The sequence below is a fragment of the Panicum virgatum genome, chromosome 5N, assembly GCF_016808335.1.
Source record: "Panicum virgatum strain AP13 chromosome 5N, P.virgatum_v5, whole genome shotgun sequence".
NCBI classification, from domain to species: domain Eukaryota; kingdom Viridiplantae; phylum Streptophyta; class Magnoliopsida; order Poales; family Poaceae; genus Panicum; species Panicum virgatum.
In genome coordinates this window covers 50556935-50575165 of record NC_053149.1, presented here as the reverse complement: position 1 = coordinate 50575165, position 18231 = coordinate 50556935, and the positions used below count along the sequence as shown (strand labels likewise).

General features: G+C 45.1%; 1 protein-coding gene across 1 annotated transcript; it reads right to left on the bottom strand.

Moving 5' to 3' along the window:
• Positions 1–484: 484 nt before the first annotated feature.
• Positions 485–829, bottom strand: LOC120674899. Its single transcript, XM_039956002.1, has one exon. The coding sequence runs from the start codon at positions 827–829 to the stop codon at positions 485–487; it is 345 nt and encodes a 114-aa protein (XP_039811936.1).
• Positions 830–18231: the final 17402 nt, after the last annotated feature.

Here is an 18231-nt window from a genome sequence, read left to right as displayed (position 1 = left end):
TGCACATCCTCCACTCGTTGTTGTTTTTCTTCTGGACGAGTACAGAGTTGGCCAACCATTCTGAATGGTAGACTTCTTTGATGAACCCTGCTGCGAGTAGTTTCACCAGCTCCTTCTTGATGGCTTCTCGCTTGTCCGGGGAGAAACGCCATAGCCACTGCTTCTTTGGTGTAGCTGTGGGGTCAACTTTCAGGGCATGCTCGATCAACTCCTGGGGCACTCCTGGCATATCCGCTGGTTTCCATGCGAATACGTCTCGGTTGGCCCTAAGGAAGTTGACGAGCTCGAGTTCCTATTTGTCGCCCAAGCCAGCTCCGATGATAGCAGTTTTGGAGTCATCTCCCTCTTGTAGCTGTATAGTCTTGGTGCCCACATTGCTTGTTGGTTTAACCGACGACTGGCTTGATTTTTTGGATGGCGTTGAGTCCTTGGTGAGTGAGAGTTCCTTAGTTGTGGCAAATATTTTGCTGACGGAGCTAGGAACTCAGATTGTGGCAGCATGATCTATTGCTTCCTTGTCGCACTCGAAGGATTTGAGGAGGTCTCCTCGCAGGGAGAGTACTCCTGTGTTGCCTGGCATCTTGAGGAGCAGGTACACGTAGTGTGGTACTGCCATGAATTTAGCCAGCGCAGGTCTTCCCAGTATGGCGTGGTTGGAAGATTCGAAGTTGGCTACTTCGAACTTGATGTACTCTGTTCGGAAGTTTTGTTCTATACCGAATGTGACCGGGAGGGTGACCGAACTAATCGGTGTAGAAGAATTTCCGAGAACAATGCCGTAGAATGGGGCCTTGCTTGGAGTCAGTAGGCTCATGCAGTTGAGGCCCATCTTGGCTAATGTACTCGCGAAGATCAGGTTGAGCCCGCTGCCGTCATCAATAAGTACTCGAGTGAGCTTGGATCCTTGGACAACTGGGTCAAGTACTAGCGGGAACTTTCCGAGTTCAGAGAAACTGGTCCATTGATCCTCCCTGGAGAAGGTGATGGGGACCTCGCTCTATTTTAGCAGCCTCTGAATTGCTAGCTCAACCGAGAGGATTTCTCTGAGTAAAAGCTTCTGGGCTCGCTTGGAGAAGCTGGGGTCTCCGCCGAATATGACGTTGACGATGTTTTGGGGCTGTTGGAACCCGTCGAGGTCTTTCTTGTCGTCTTCGTCAACCTTGTTTTGGTTTTTCTTAGGAGTATCTGGAGGTGCCGACTGGAAGGATTTGCATAGGATCATGCACTCCCACATCGAGTGGTTGCTCTTGGGATGGATTAGGCACCTTATGTTGTGAAGGATCTTGTCGAACTGATCCTGCGGCTTATCATTCTTCTTACCACGCGGGGTGCGATCCATAGTACCGATAGTATCCTCAGGATTGCGCTTATGCGTGGGATCCCACTGGTTGCTGGGGCCTCCACGGTCGTTGTGGTGCTTCCCATTGTTGTCATTGTTACGGCATGGGAAGCAACTTCGTTCTTGCTCCTCTTCGTCTGCCCAACGCTGCATCATGTCGCATAACTCCACTACCATTTTGGGGCGGTTGCGCCCGAAATCGCGGTATAGAGACTGGACAGTAATGCCGCTTTGGAAGTAGTCGATGACATCGTCGTCGGCGACGTTGGGGATGGTGGCTCTTGTGTCGAAGAAGCGCTTGACGTAGGATCTGATCGATTCGCCTTGCTCCTGCTTGCACATCGACAAAGCATGTCGGGTAGCTACTCGATGTAGTGACCCTTGGAAGTTGTCGATGAAGGCCTTCTTGAGATCATCCCATGAGTGTATGGACTCGCGTGCCAAGCTCTCGAGCCACGTGAGGGGTGCGGGCTCCAGGGCCATCGGGAAGTAGAGGACCTTGGTGTTGGTGTCTCCTCCTGCAATACTAACAGCGGTCGAGTATAAACGTAACCATTGGGTAGGATCTTGCTTACCGTCATACTTCTAGATGTTCGTGGGTTTGAAGTCATTCGGGTACTCGACGTTGTCGAAGACTATGCTGAGGGCCTGGAAGCGATCGGAGTTGTCTGCAAGCTGCGATCTGCGTCTTGCATTGATGATGTCCCGTGCGTCCACTATTGAATATGCTACTTCTTCCCTGTTGTGCCCGCGGTTGTTGTTATTATTTGGTTGAGGCCCAGGAGCTTGGTTTGCTAGTGGCTGGCCACCCTTGGGGCAATGGAAGCTTGCGACCTCCTGGTCCTCCTGGTTTCTTTGATTTTGCTATTCTTGCTGTTGTTGCCGATGATGGCCTCCAGGAGTACGGCTTGCTTGAGGTATGACTGTTGCGGTGGCCCTCGATCGAGTGCCATGAAGCGAGGACAACAGGTTTTGTCTCTCAAGTTGTTCGACAGTGTTCTTGGCAAGGTGTATGACACGTTCCATCTCCGGGTTTTGAGGCATCTGCATGAGCCGCAGGGTTGCTTCTGTCATCGCGGCGATTGGGGTTATGAAGACTGGATCCGCGACGTTGTTAAACTCGTTGTTGAGGTTACACGAGGGAAGGCGAGCTCGCTCAGCAGCTCGAACCCTGCGTTCTCCTTTACGTTGATTTCTTGCCTTGCGAGCTGTGCGAGTAGCTTCATCCTCATCTTGTGGTGCGTCTTGGGTCAAATTGTCTTCCGAAATCTGATCCAAGGCTTCGTTGGGGTCGTGCTGGCTAAGAGTACCTCCGGCTTGTTGGATGATCACCGGAACCAGATGTTCGGGGAGAAGCTTTCTAGATCTAATTCGCAATCAGCTAGGACAGTTTCCCCGGAACCCGTCTCCCTCTCGGTTGCAAGGGGAGTGCCGTGTTGAAACGGAAGATCATCAATGCTCGCAACTTCTCGAAGGTTATCGAGTAGTTCTGCGAGAGTATGACTTTGGCAGAATTTGAGTTGGATCTTTGCCAGCGCACTGGTGATGAAGTCCAGGCTGTCTTGGGATGACTCGACTAGATCTGGATATAAGTTGAAGACGGGAGCCTCCCGGCTAGCGGTGGCTGAGTGGTTCTCGACATAGAGGAGGCGATCCAAGCTGTTTTCATAGATGGATCTAATCATCTATTTGTAAGTAGATGATGCATTGCGCAACCCAAGGTTGGGTTGAGCGAGAGGAATCTCAATCCAAGTAGATTTCGGTTTGAGATCAATCTGAGTCCGAGTAGAACTCGAGTTGTCTTCGAGTTTCTTCTCGATCTCCTTGGCGAGGTCGGGAAGCAGCATGACACCATGATCATCTAATGCGGCGAGCTTGCTGAGACTTTCTGGCGTGGCTGCCTTCAGCGTGGGTGGATTGGTTAGGTGGCTGTCAAAGCCGCCCGAACCATTGGCGACGCAGACCCACGAGCCGAAGATGAAGGTGGCGCCTTGAGGAAGCATTGTGGTGCTGAAAGCGAAGGCGGCCATCGAACTCGCCGATGAACTCGTCGAGTCCCCTACCTGGCGCGCCAGCTATCGGTGTTTACCGCCAAGCCTGCTCAGGGATACCCTTAGCTGTAAGATTTGTAGGTAGGGATCGACTGCTCTGGAACTCGATGGTGCAAGGAACACAAAGATTTAGACAGGTTCGGGCCGCGAGTTGCGTAATACCCTACGTCCTGTGTGGTGGTTTGTATTGTCTTAGGTGTTGATCTTTTGAGGGGGTCCCTGCCCACCCTTATATATCCGGGGGACAGGGTTACATGGAAAGTCCTAGCCGAGTACAGTTGGAGTCCTACTACAACAAGATCGGTAGTTTCCTTTTTACTGCAGCTAGTTCTATGCCTATTCGGCTAGTTACAAGAGAGGTGAGGTACATCTATGAGCTATTCCTTACTCTAGAACATTTTATGCCTATAAGCAGTCTCGCTGCCCTGGGTCTGACTGGGCTATAGGTGAAATGCAGTGCCTGTGCTTGCGCATGAGATGAGCGAGAGAGATGGAGCTCGGAGCTTGCGGAGAAAAGGTCAAGGGTCTGAAGAGATGAAGTTTGTGTGAATGTAAATGGACACAGAGGCCCCTATTTTAGGACTTATTAGGGATTGCGTCAAGGAGACCCTCTCTCCCCTTACTTATTCAACTTAGTGGTGGATGCCTTAAGTGCTATTCTTAACAAGGCTGTACAGAAGAACCACATTACTGGAATCTTGGCTGATCTCATACCAGGAGGGATCTCACACATTCAATATGCAGATGACACAGTAATTATGATAGATGGATCAGAGCAATCTACTGTAAATCTTAAGCTCATCATGTATTGCTTTGAATGGCTCTCAGGGCTTAAAATTAATTTTCACAAGAGTGAGGTTTTTGAGTTTGGCATGGATCAAATGGAAAAGGAGCACCTAGCTAATATGTTGAACTGTACCTTAGGGGCACCTAGCTAATATGTTGAACTGTACCTTAGGGGCATGGCCAATGAAATACTTAGGCATCCCAATAGCTGATTATAAACTAAGATCCACAGCTTTTGACAGTATCAAACAGAAGTTGGTAAGAAGACTTGACCCATGGAAGGGCAAGTATCTGTCTTCAGGAGGAAGATTGGTGTTAACTAACTCATGCTTATCTAGTCTACCGATTTTTACTATGGGTTTTTACCTTCTTCCCAAAGGTTTTCATCAATACATGGATTCAGTAAGGTGGAATTTCTTTTGGAAAGGGACAAAAGAGGATTTCAGATATCATCTGGCTAGCTGGGAAATGTTGTGCAGACCCAAAGACCAAGGAGGAGTGGGGATCATCAACACAACAATTATGAATGAATGCCTTTTAACTAAGTGGATCTGGAAGATTCAGAAAAGACCTAATGAAGTGTGGTTCAAACTCTTGGATGCCAAGTATTTAAAGGGTAAATCCTTTTTTACCTCCAAGGTACAAGATTCCTCGCAGTTCTGGCAAGGGCTTCATAAGGTGAAACACCTCTTTAAGTGGGGGGCGGTACATAAAGTGCAGAATGGGAGACAAACCTTCTTTTGGCTAGATACATGGATGGGTCCCGGGTTCAAACCTGCTGAGCTAGCTAATTTTTCCTTTACGGGATCTCGGCTCTTCGGAATGATTGGAGAAAGCCCCGCCTCCTCTTGGTTGGTGCCGGGCCCGAGAGTGATGGGACTACTTCCTGAAAGAGCCTTTCGTTCGGGCCGGCAGGAGGGGCCCTGATCTATCAATCGAGGGAGCAAAAAACAGGCTTTGCTCCCCTTTTTTTAAATGAAGAAAGAAGGGTCGCAGTTTAGACCGCTCACAGTAGTTCTACCCATAGAAAATATCATGAAAGAGGCGATCAGAATGGTACCCGAATCCATTTACGATCCCAAGTTTCCAGACACATCGCACTTCCGCTCGGGTCGAGGCTCGCTCATTCCCCATCAAGGAATGGAGATTGGGTTGGTGTTTGGAAGGGATTCAGTAAACTGACCTTGGCCAGCAAGCAGAAAAAGGACTGACGTCCTGGGGCGCGCTAGCGCGCGTACTCTTCTTCTGCGAGACTCCATCCAAATCCACCACTTACTCGTTGGTTGGTGTTCCATTCTGTTATCTTATACTATGCTGCCTTCTTCAATTCCATTCTTCGTCTCCCTAGTCGAAGTCTTCTTGCTATTCCCCTCTTAAGATCCAGTATCCCACTCTTTTTGCAATGTGCAGAAGCCCCAACACCATGGTGGCAAATTGCTATGTGAATGGAGAATGGGGGCTCGATTTTAGGAGGAGCCTAACTGAAACTGAGGCTTCTGATCTAGCTGATCTGATGGTACCTTACAACCTGTCCATTTGATACATAGGGAAGATGAGGTGGATTGGTCTTTGGACAAATCCAGGAACTTTACGACTAAGAGCTTACATAGGTTCATTACTCACAGAGGAGTGTGTGTAAAGAACTCGGATAATCTGTGGAAAACTAAACTACCCTTGAAAATTAAAGTTTTTCTTTGGCAGTTATCCCATAACAAGTTACAATCGGCTATGGCTCTGAAGAAGAGAGGTTGGAAAGGTGATCCACATTGCTGCTTGTGCGGCCAACTTGAGACGACGAACCACATTTTCTTTTCCTGTTCCTTGGCCCGCTTTGTCTGGAGCAGTGTGGGGTTGGCTTTTCAGTAGGGATGTGATCCCAAAATCTTTGGACGATTTGCAGGAGGGGGCCTTGCTGTTTTATTCAGGAGAAACATGCGCCTAGGCTTTATTTTGTTTGCAGGTTTTGCCTGGGTTTTATGGAAAGCCCGCAATAAAATGGCAATTGAAAAGGTTTTTCCGAAACACCCTGTTGACACGTTTTACATTGGTCTATCCTTTATACAAAAATGGGGACAGCTACTGAAGCCAAATGATCAGGAGAAGCTGGCGAAAGGAGTGGAGTTGCTAAAGACCTGGTTTAATAACTACTTGCCAATACAAGAGCCGTCGCTAGATATTGTCGAGCTTTAGTGTTTTTTATTTGCTGTTTCTTTACCCTTGCGTTCTGCTGGAACTCTGTGTTTGCTTTTGTGCCGTATGTGACTGAACTGGTGACCCCAGTTTTGTACCGAACCTTTATTGCTTTCAATACAAGCAGAGTTTTCTCCGTAAAAAAAAAAAGAGACGAAGCAATGTGAAAGGGTTAAGATTATACAAAGTACTAAGTGCTTCACTGACATGTGGGATATTCCTTGAATGGTCCACATGTTAGTGAAATAGGATATGAAACTCTTGCAGCAATTAAGGAGGCATACTTATTAATAGTGACTTGAAATAAAAATATAATTTAACAATCGTGCTAAGCTGATAGGTTATTACACACTTCGAAATCTCTAGACATTAACTCATCTGAAATTTATTTATTTTTCCTTCCTCCATTTGTCTACCACATCTCATTTATATTCCTATGTTTTTTTCTTTCCTCGATTTTCCAATCCTACACTCCAAACAGAAAGAGAAATTAGGAGATGAGAGGGAGTGAAAGAAAAACAAAATATAAGATGGTATTTGGATCATCATCGGTTCGTATTACGATCCAGCGGCGATAGTGAGCATCTCTTACCACCGCAGTTTCTATTCAAATTGGCGGTGATTGGTTGATGATCCTTCTATTATTTGTTGTAAAAGTTTCTTTTAAGTGCATTAGTATGCTTAATTCAATATATTTTTGAATTAAATCTACTACGATTTTTTAAATTACGTGCATGTTGCACATGCGTCTATGCTAGTTATATATATAGAGATTGAAAATCAGTGTTACCATGATTATGACTGTCGTCGATAATTCTTTTGGTGGAAACTCCAAAAAAGTATTCAGGTTACGCTTGTACAAGTATGTATGACTTCGATGTAGACTGTCAATAATTATAAGTCAGGGTGTGTTTAGTTGGGGGAAGAGGGTGCAATTTTTTGTATTGGGAAGCGTGCTTCGTGAAAACATGTGAAATCTGCTAAATTCGTACGTGATGAGGTGATTTTTGCCAAAAACAAGAAAGAGCATTTTCTTCATAGTTGGCAATCTTAGAACCCAATTAAATATGTGGCAATTTGTATAATTTTGCCAAAATAAAATTCATGTGTTTTCTTCCTCCAAAAATAAAATCTCCGTTTTAATTTGGAGCCGAAATTACGGAACCGCCTCGGAGAACGAAGAAGAGATCGATCGCCAAATAAAGGCACACGCAGATCGATACCCGCCCCTCGGATCTCGCAGTTTCAAAGGAGCCTCAAATTAGCCCTAGACGACGATGGCCGCCGCCGGCAGCAGCTGCCTGTCCGACCTCTCCGACGACTTGCTTCGGCGCATCCTCTTCTTCGCGCCCGCCAGGGAGGCCGCGGCTACCGCCGTGCTCTCACGGCGGTGGCGCCCGCTGTGGCGCACGTCGGGCGCCGTCAACCTCGACTCCCGCTCCTACGACCACCTGTTCCCGGAGACCGAGGAGGACCGCCAACGAGAACTACGCGTTGAAAGAAGCTTCAGCTGGCCGAAGCGCGAGGCCTTCTTCGGCGGCGCCAAGGCCGCCCTCGCCGCCGCCGAGGGCCGCGTCAAGCGGCTCACGTTTACTGTCACGGAAGAGAGCAAGATCCACCTGACCCGCCGCCCGCGGATCCACCGGGCTCACCACGAATCCTTGATGGAGCACGACCTGCTCGACGCCATGGTCTCCCACCCGGCGGCGCGGCGCGTCGAGGAGCTCCGCGTCAACATCTTAGGCCTCAACCTCCGGTGCCCTCTCAGGTTTGGGTCCCTGCCACGCGAGGCGCTCCAGGTGCTCGACGTCGCCGGCTGCTCTCCCCTGACGGCGCACCACCGCCCGGCGCCGCCGCCTTCCCGCGGCTGGCCTCCCTTCGCCTGCACGGCTGCAGCGTCTCCATCATCGACCTCCAGCGCATCGTCGACGCCGCTCCGAAGCTCGCCACGTTGCATCTCGAATCATTGTACTTACTCCATGGAGAAACCATGGATGTGCTGCCGCCGACGGTGGTCGAAATAGAATTCTTCCAGATCCGCTGCCGGGCGGTGACTGCCCTTGTATTTGCTGATTGCAGCTACGGCTACGGATGCAACAAGGTGGGCGTAGAGCTCGACGCTCCGATGCAGCAGTACTTCCAATATAAGGGAGCTGTTCACCTTCTCCATCGCTTCTCGCTAAAACCGCAGGCATCATCCCGCATGGTTCGAGTGGATTTGCACGCGTACATTGAAACGCATACTTGGGACCCGATTCAGGAACAACCTTTCTGGCAGTTTATTCAGAAATTCAGCACCACAAAGTCCTTGAAGCTGAAACTAGACTTCTCCATGGATCAAGTCGCACTCACGGACAAGAATGTGCAGGATGAGATTCTGTGTGACAAGTTGTTTGACATAGTGGAGCGACTTGAGCTAGAAGCTCTCAGTATGATCCTGCAAGGGAGGCATCAATGGTGACGCTGGCAAACTTGCTCCATAGCTGCCCTATGGTTCGTGACCTCCGGCTCAAGTTGATCAGGGGGACATAGGGTCAAGGTTGTTTCACTTTTCTAAAAGCAAGGAATGTCAAGCGGATTTCGACAAGTCTGTCAGTATCTTCAGGCGGCGGCATCGCAAAAAACAAATGGTTTTGCCTGGTGGAGATGATGATCATGGCTATGATGAGGGTTTCGGTATCCCTGAGTTGAGAGAGCATTCATTCAGTTGCTTGAAGAATTGCCTGACAAGAGTGAGCTTGCACTTTTGTATGATGGAGCCAAATTGCTTGGGAGTTCAACTGGCCAAGTTCTTCATTGAGAATGCAATGGTTCTTGAAGAAATGTTTTTGGATGATGGTAGCCAGAAAATGTGTGAGCACGTGAATCCTAGTATCAGTAGATGGATGCGTTCAAAAAGTATCAGCAGATGGATTGCTAATTCAGCCAAAAGGAGGAAATTTACAAGCAGCGTTGCAGTCCTACTACCCCACTGAAACGCCAGACAAGATGTATCAGATCAATACCTACCGAAGTGGATTTTTTTAACATCTATTCTAGTGCATTTTTAAAGATTTTATTTCTTTGATATTGTACTAGTGGCGCATGACGGTATATTTCCTTCATATTATTCTATCAATATATATCAAAGTTTTAAATAGCTGGCTAGCTTCCGCTATAGATGGCTATAACTGTTAGGAAGGGCACTCGCTATGGTATTTAGCCTGCTAAAGCCTGCTATAGCCGGCTATAGCCCCCTAAACGCCATAATGGCAGCCTTGCCGCTAAACAACTTAGCCGGCGATTTAAAACATTGATTTATATAAAAAGTTGGGTTAGAGATGGATATATGTAGGGCATTTGTGTTCTACCGCAGAGATGTCATAGTTAACATACGAGTATATGTATACATAGCATGATAGCAATGCCCAGTATAAAATCATGTAGTGAAGCCACATTCTTCCTATATTTTTGTGATATATAATTTAGATAAAAAAAACAGTTAGTTACTTTACAATGAGTATATTCTCTCTGAACCGAAGGATATGGTAACAAAGGATATTAAACATAATCTAGCGGATCGACAAAACTATGAACACACTGTAGCAGAACCGAAGAAAAAAAGTATGCTATGCCTCGCTTCTCTATGCCAGAATTGTGTTGTGCCTGCCGTCTTGTGTGCGAGCGCCACTACGTGAAAAAACTATTTTCCGAGGCGCTTGACAATTCTCAACACAGACAGGCAACATTTTGCGACTGCATGTACAGTTAATATAGCAGACCCTAGCGCTATTGCCCACCTCTGTAAAAACAGCCACATCTATAAATCAAGCATTTACAGCAGACATATTTAGCCCCGCCTCTATAAATCGATTTACAGAGGTGAACAACGACTTTGGCCCATTTGTATAAATCAACACAGGCTGTAACTTATGAAAAATCATGACTTTTGCATAAAAATATCAAAGTTGTAGAGCTCAACGAGATCTATAACTTTGTAGTTAACAAGATTTTCATTTGTGATTGTTTTGTTGCCCAAATATGTGTTGCAGGTTTCAGATCTATTTGAATTTTTAATATTTTCAAATTCAAACTTCCTCGGATGGAGAAATGACCTATATGAAAGTTGTAGATCTCAATGGGATCTAAAACTTAAATATAGTTCACAAGATTTTATTCATGGTCATTTAGATCACCAAATAGGTATTAAAAGGATATCATCTCATACCATGACACATACTTGGTGTAGCTGAGATGATAGGGGGCTACACCTGAAGCGAGATGTTCTAATTTCAAACCTTGATATTGCACATGTGTATATTGCCTAGTTCAAACACAGGAGGCTGTAAATGCATTTACATTGGCAGAAAGCTGCCTGCCAGTGAAATTGCCCTTCTATTTTTGCTGTTGTGCGCCATGGTGAAATATGCCTGTATCATTCCTACAGGGAAGTTTGATTACATCAAGATTCAAAAGCCCCATATTGGGCAATTTTAGATGTTCCATTGTCACCATATTTTTTTATGAATGTAAATGAGTTAACTAAAATGTTCCCTAATGAATTGGTGCCCCACTTCACCTAAAATGTAAATGATGGGTTAGGACTAATTCCAAGCTCATCATCACACAAATTTAGCTAGGGTTTGAACAGAAACACCAGATTTGCATGTGCATGTGGAAGTCAAGTTCATTAAGAACATAGTTCAAAATTCTATGAATGAATCAATGATACACCTTGGTTGGGAACTCTGTAAACGGTGGCAATGGCTCCAAAAAAAAAAAATTGATCCCGACCAGTCTTAGTCGGTCTTCTCGTGTCTTTCCGATCTCGATAAAGATTCTATCCAAAGCTTCTTTTTTTCTACGCGGTTACTACAGAGATTGGATAGGTGACTCCACATGTACAACGTAGAAGAAGAGCGAAAAAAAGAACTGTTCTTGAAGCCCCTATTGATAGAAGATAGATTTCATATACTACACAGGGTTGTATCCGTTGGTATAAGTGCTGAATGTTGCCAGATTTAGATATAGAGCTGCTACCAGGAATGAAGGATACACACATATGGCGCCTTTCATCAGCTTCTGGACAGCATACAGCAAAATCGACATATGAGGGTCTATTTCAAGGGGCAATTCTTTTTAGGCTTTGGGAGAGGATTTGGAAAATCCGGGCACTAAGAAGATGTCAAAAAAAAAATCTTGTGGATCATTGTTAATAGCAGGTGCTGGACTGTTGATCGACTTGCTCGACATGGAATGCCACACCCTACTCGCTGTCCTCTATGCGATAAGGAGGAAGAAACAATCCATCACCTGCTCTGTTCATGTGTCTTCACGCAACAATTTTGGTTGTCTACCGTTTCTATTTATTCTTAACGTAATGATATGCAACACTCCTAAATGTTAATATCATATCAAAATTGCATTGTACTAGGTTACATGATAGTAAAACTTTGTGAAGCACAAGAGAATAAGATATATTTTCTATGCCAAAAATATTATTAATGCACGTCACAGTTGTGGCAGAACCACCTGAATTATCCCGGCTCAAGTGCGCAGGGCATCACCATAAAGGCAACACTAGCTCAAACGCACTTCAAACGGAACAATTCTTGGTCTGTTGGGTAACGTCCCGATACAACCACCGGTTCTTGGATCGAACAAGCATACCCCGCACGAAGGCGAGTCCAGAGATGTTACAACCATAAATTTTACAACACAGGCATAATAATGATTACAACATGTTTCAAAGTACTTATTACAAAACCAAACTTTGTAAACAGTTATACAAACCACAACTTTAACTTCAGAGTTTGAAAAGCAGCGGAAAGAGACAACGACGGCTACAACACGTCGCAAAAGGTATACCAAGCTAGCCCAAGCAAGGTATCACTCGTCATGGTCATTGCCGACCGAAGACGTATCCCACTCTACGGACCAGCCAGGAGACAAAGAGCAGGGATAGGTCAAACTAGCGGCCTGGTCCTCAAACCTCATACCTGAAAAAGAGTTTCAACAGCAAGGTTGAGTATTCTAATACTCAGCAAGACTTAACCGTCAACGGGTATAAGTAGCCCACTTTAGCTAGACTATGCAAAGTTCTGTGAGGCTCTGGTTTTCCTTTTGCTGAAAAGCAATAAAGAGTAGATCCTTACTTTCAAGTTTTAACTTTCAAGATTCTAGTTGATTAACCATTCTATGTAAGCAACCACTATCCAATCATGGTAGAAAACTAAGCAAACATCAAGATTGATAAATAATATTGTTGCTCTTATTGTGTGGCATAGGGATCAAGCAGTCTCATTTCATCGTGAGAGGCGGACAATTCTGAATCGAAATTCAACCTTGCAAGGATAAACCTAGCACACACGTCTGGAACACCGTCGGGTCGTTCCCAAACAACCGTTGATCTTTCTTTCCGGCTTGTGGATAGGGTCACTCTCCCCGACTACAGGGCTCCAAGGTCCACCCTTCTACGAGGTCCACCCTTATCCCTTGAAGTCGCAGTGTTGATCAACATTAACATTTAAAAACCTATCTCTAAAGAGAGAGTGAAAGGTATATCCACTCCCCGGTCCAATCGGCTACTAGGCTTGCCGCGTACCATATTTATGGCATGTGGCTAGTATTTTCAAAAACTTAACCATATCAGTAATAAATTTAGCAAAAATTAACCTAACCATAACATGAACAGATTAAGCTATCCTGTAAAAATCATGCTAAAACTTGTAGCCATTTATTCATAACAAATCAATCATTCAGACAACACCTAGAACAAGATTGAATTACATAGGCTAAACCATAGCAAAACAGAAGCTCAAAATTTAACAGAAGGCCTACACAGGAATGAATTAGCTACTGTGAATTTTTCATGATTTTATATACACAGAAAAAAATTATGAGAAAATAAACAAAACAGAACAACAGATTAGCAAGATTCACTTTTAGCTCCTGTTCTAGTCATGAACTGATGCTCAAACTTCATGTAAAGAGCTACCATAAAAGTTTCACTGCAAGACATGGCTTCAATCATCAGTTAGGAAAAAGATAAAACACCTAGTATTTATTTACCTAGTGACACAAAACCATTTATACAGCAAAAACTTGCAACAAACATCTACCATATTATGGTTCTACTGTAAAGAGCTACTCTCAAGGATTCCAGAACATCAAGATTTGTTATTTTACGAATTTTCTACGAATTTATTCTGAATTTCAAAGTTCACAGAAAATCATAACAAAGAAGTCCCTAAAGGCACTATTCATCTGAGTAACGGGGTTTGAAGACAGCACCCTGGGTTTCCTGAAATTCTAACTCGAGGTCCTCGGCCACGGTCAGAGAGGAGGCACGGCGTTGACCAGCCAAAACCCGGCGAAAGGAGGCGTCGGCGGCGAGGGAGACCTTGGGGAAAAAGACGAGGAGGCCGAGCCGCACCCTTGGGTGCCCGTGGCGCGTCGGGAAAAGGTCGGAGGAGGGCGGGCGGCGGTGGACAGCGAGACGGTGGCGAAGGCGCTCGTCGGCGGGGTACTCCGGTGTTACTGGGCGGCTATGGTCGAGTCAGTGAGCACCGGTAGGAGTGTGGGATTCTCGTGGGAGGGTTAATTTTGGCGGAGGAGGGCCGGAGCTATTAGCTCCACGGTCAGCAGGGCGGCGGCGGAGCTCGGCTACGACGGCGAGGGGGCTCCAGTGGAGGTCTGAGGGCGGGATTAGGCCTGAGAGCTGCGCGAGGTCGAGGAAAAGCTACTGGTTGGGTCGATTGAGGGTGGGGAAGGGCGGAGGAGGGGGTTCGACGGTGAGGTCGAGCTTGCCGGTTCGAGCGGACGGCGGTGCTATTCTAGGGATTGGGGTCGGGGAATCGGAAAACAAACGAAGGGAATGGGTTGTAGGGCTATTTGTAGCGCCCATGCGCGCGCGAGAACGAGGGCTGGGGCTCTACGGCGAGCTCGCCACCGCGACGGCGATGTGGCGGCCGCAGAACCTCGTCGGGGTGGCGTGGCGAGGGGATGGGAGGTCCAGCGCGTGGGGAGGTGGGTCCAGGAGCTCGTGGGGGCGCCACGTGAAGCGGAGGCGAAATTGGACTTGGCCAGGGGCGACCCAGCGCGGCGGGCGGCGCTGCGACGTGCCGGCGGTGAGAGAGAGCAGAGAAGCAGACAGGGGAAGGAGAAAATGGATGGTTTTGCAATTTTTGAAATTTCCAGGGACCTGAATGTAAAACAAGGATAGCTTTTAAACTAAAGCTCAAATGGAAAAGTGCCCAACATGAAAGTTGTTCAACTTTTTAAGATTTACAACTTTGATGTTGTGCAAAAATTTATTTGATCAAAGAATAGAGAGCTAATTTTGAAAACATAGAAGGGATTTTGAATTTAAAGGAAACTTGTCTTTTTCAAGGTAATTTCACTTTAAATTTAGACTTAAAAGCAAAATTTGCTGCCATGTCATAAATGCACTGAATTTTGCAAATAAACCCTCCACAAAAGCTATAATTGCACACCCTACTCAAATTAAACTATAGAAAGGACCTTACATAAAAATCATAATTACACAAAGGCCCTTATAAATTTAAATTAAGCCCTTGCTCAAACAATTCACACATGAAGCATAGCAAACAAATGCAGTTTTTATTGTGCAAACACCTAGGGTGTCACTGCCTTCCCCCCTAAAAAGGAATCTCGTCCCGAGATTCTGAAAGATAGACTCTCGAGGGGAAAGGAGCAGACCAAACATCAAACCAGCAGGACAAAGTCACACTAAAGAATATTGATGTTGATGATATGATCCTTTGTAAATAAGGATTGAGAATTTATGGAAAGTTTAAGAAACAAGGTATGATATTATGAGCGAGAGAAATTACTGTGCCATTGTGTGAACTAATCAATTGTTTTTCCACACTAAAGGCTCCAGGGCTTTAGTCTTTGCAGCAAGAGTCTGTGGATGAAACATGAGATCACAATCACCATCCAAGTCGGCTGGAAAGCACTGGTGGACTATTCTAGTACTAGCATATAGTAGGATCTTGCAAAGAAGAGAGGACCTAAGTTCTGGTAGAATCAAGGTCTCAATCTGGTAGTGAATCTAGATAGAAAAGATATCAAGGTGAGTTTTTGCTCAAGGACATTCTTGCTCAAACTGTTGATTAAATTAAACATTATGATGCGAGATGCATATGCTCGATGACCATGAGAATGATGCATCCTCGAGATGTATGATTGCAATGCTGGTGCAATGCAATAACAAAATATTTTATACATAAATGAAATGGTGCTTATGACACAATGTAATTGCCACGATGCTGGACCAATGATGCAGACATCATGATGCAACGATGACAATGTTCTTTGACGTATGCATGTATGAAATGCATAAGCATGATGCCCACAAGGATGAGTTGATGATGCACACAGTGCAATGCACACATCGTACCCATATTCCCGTGACTAAAACTCGTTAGCCCTATACACTTGAGTAAGGATCAGAGGTTAGGACACTAGTAAGGTTGCATAGAAGGGAATTGCAGTGAGTTACGTCACACATACCTAGACACCAGTGCGCTCCTAGTAACTCAATCATGTGGCTGCAGCACACACGAGAGTCTAGGTTCCGTCGTGGCATCAAGGTTATATGACTAAACTCCACCACAAGAGAAAACAAGATTGGCAACCCAATAGCGCCAGCAATGATAAGATAGGAATCGAAGACAACCCACGAAGTGGTACTCAAATGCATACCCCTTAGTCAGTCTACAGATTCTCGATCATGATGCAACACTATGCATTGACGAATGACATGAAATGATGTGATGCATGATTATTGCATCAAGGACTGTATTTCAAAGGTTTACTACAGATTCAAAAGTCAACATTATGCATTGTATTATCAAGAAACTTTTTAATTTATCCAAAATTAACTGAGCAAGAATAAAAATATAGGATTTAGATATCAAAATAGCCAGCAAGATCTGGCATAACACCAAGAGGAATAGAATGACTACTGATGGGGTTTTTTTTGTTAACAAACATCATAGCTTAACCAGGGAGCCATGAAGGAAAAGGAATAATGATTTTGATAGGAATAGATTCAAGGCATTGATCAAGGGTTGGATTGATTAACAAGCTAAGATCAATGGTAAGGTTCATATAAGATCCATAGCCACTAACTTACAAAAGACCTTCTCAAATAAAGCTTTAAGAAGACTGCAGTAAAGCAAATGTGATTCTAACTCAAAAGATAATATGGTCCTAAACTCAGAAAATAATAAACCACAATTGGTACTGGTTCATCATTTGAGATTTTAATGAATGAAAAGATCCTTAAAACAACAAGATGGGGCTTAGGATGAAAACAAGGCTCAAAACCCATCTTTTTCTTCCAAGAAAGTCTAAGCATTTTAACAAGCATGCTCCTAAAATCAAAATTTAACTCACTCATGGTTTAAGCACACTAACATTTATCTATGAGGATTCATGCTAGAGATTCCTTAAAAAGCTCATGTAACAACTTCAAATACTAGGAACCAAACAAACATCAACCAGATATGCATGCACGTCCTGACCGTCCTCACAAGATAAACAATTGCCAACTATCGTTGGGCTTACGTGGTTAGCACGGTGGCATACATAAATACGGCTCTCCCTATATAGCTAGTCTGTAAATTCTAACCGTTCTTAACTTATCGAATCGCGGTTAGTGTACCTGCAGAAGATTGATAGAACATATATATATATATCCAATGAACCTTTCATGCCAGCACTCATGAAAGCGTCCCCAAACATTACCGCCCACTATAGAAGCGGCAGCCATACAATTTCCGCCGTATGGCCAACGTTAACATACGCTACTCGGAGGCATATTCACAAGTTCCTTTACTCCCAATATAGTCGACCGAGGTCGATACATTGGCAGCAGCTCAAGTAGGTCACTGCTTGAGCACAGCGTTCGGCTCGCATCGCCGACGGGAAGGTCAGACTCCCTCAGCTGACTGAGCACACTTTACTTCCAATATAGTCAACTAATAGTCGGTATATTGGAAGCACCTCAAGTAAGCCACTGCTTGAGGGCAGCGTTCGGCTCGCATCACCGATGGGAAGGTCAGACTCCCTCAGCTGACTGAGGATCCTTACCTTCTTACCTCAACGTAGGTGCGTCGTTACAGGAATTAAGAGTTGCTTGTGAGTATGGTTTGACAAAATGTAAAGTGCTGGAAGTCAGATAACATAAACCGTACATAAATAGCCACCTAGTAATTCCCGTAAATTCCCTAGAACTTTACGTTCTATGCACAATCCTTAACGAATCCAACGTAGTTTTCCGAAATACCTTGTTGTTCCAATTTTATACGGAAAATGATTTTTAAGGTTCCAACACCTCTGGTGTATGCTTGCAGCTCTGATACTAGCTGTGGCAGAACCACCTGAATTATCCCGGCTCAAGTGCGCAGGGCATCACCATAAAGGCAACACTAGCTCAAACGCACTTCAAACGGAACAATTCTTGGTCTGTTGGGTAACGTCCCGATACAACCACCGGTTCTTGGATCGAACAAGCATACCCCGCACGAAGGCGAGTCCAGAGATGTTACAACCATAAATTTTACAACACAGGCATAATAATGATTACAACATGTTTCAAAGTACTTATTACAAAACCAAACTTTGTAAACAGTTATACAAATCATAACTTTAACTTCATAGTTTGAAAAGCAGCGGAAAGAGACAACGACGGCTACAACACGTCGCAAAAGGTATACCAAGCTAGCCCAAGCAAGGTATCACTCGTCATGGTCATTCCCGGCCGAAGACGTATCCCACTCTACGGACCAGCCAGGAGGCAAAGAGTAGGGATAGGTCAAACTAGCGGCCTGGTCCTCAAAACTCATACCTGAAAAA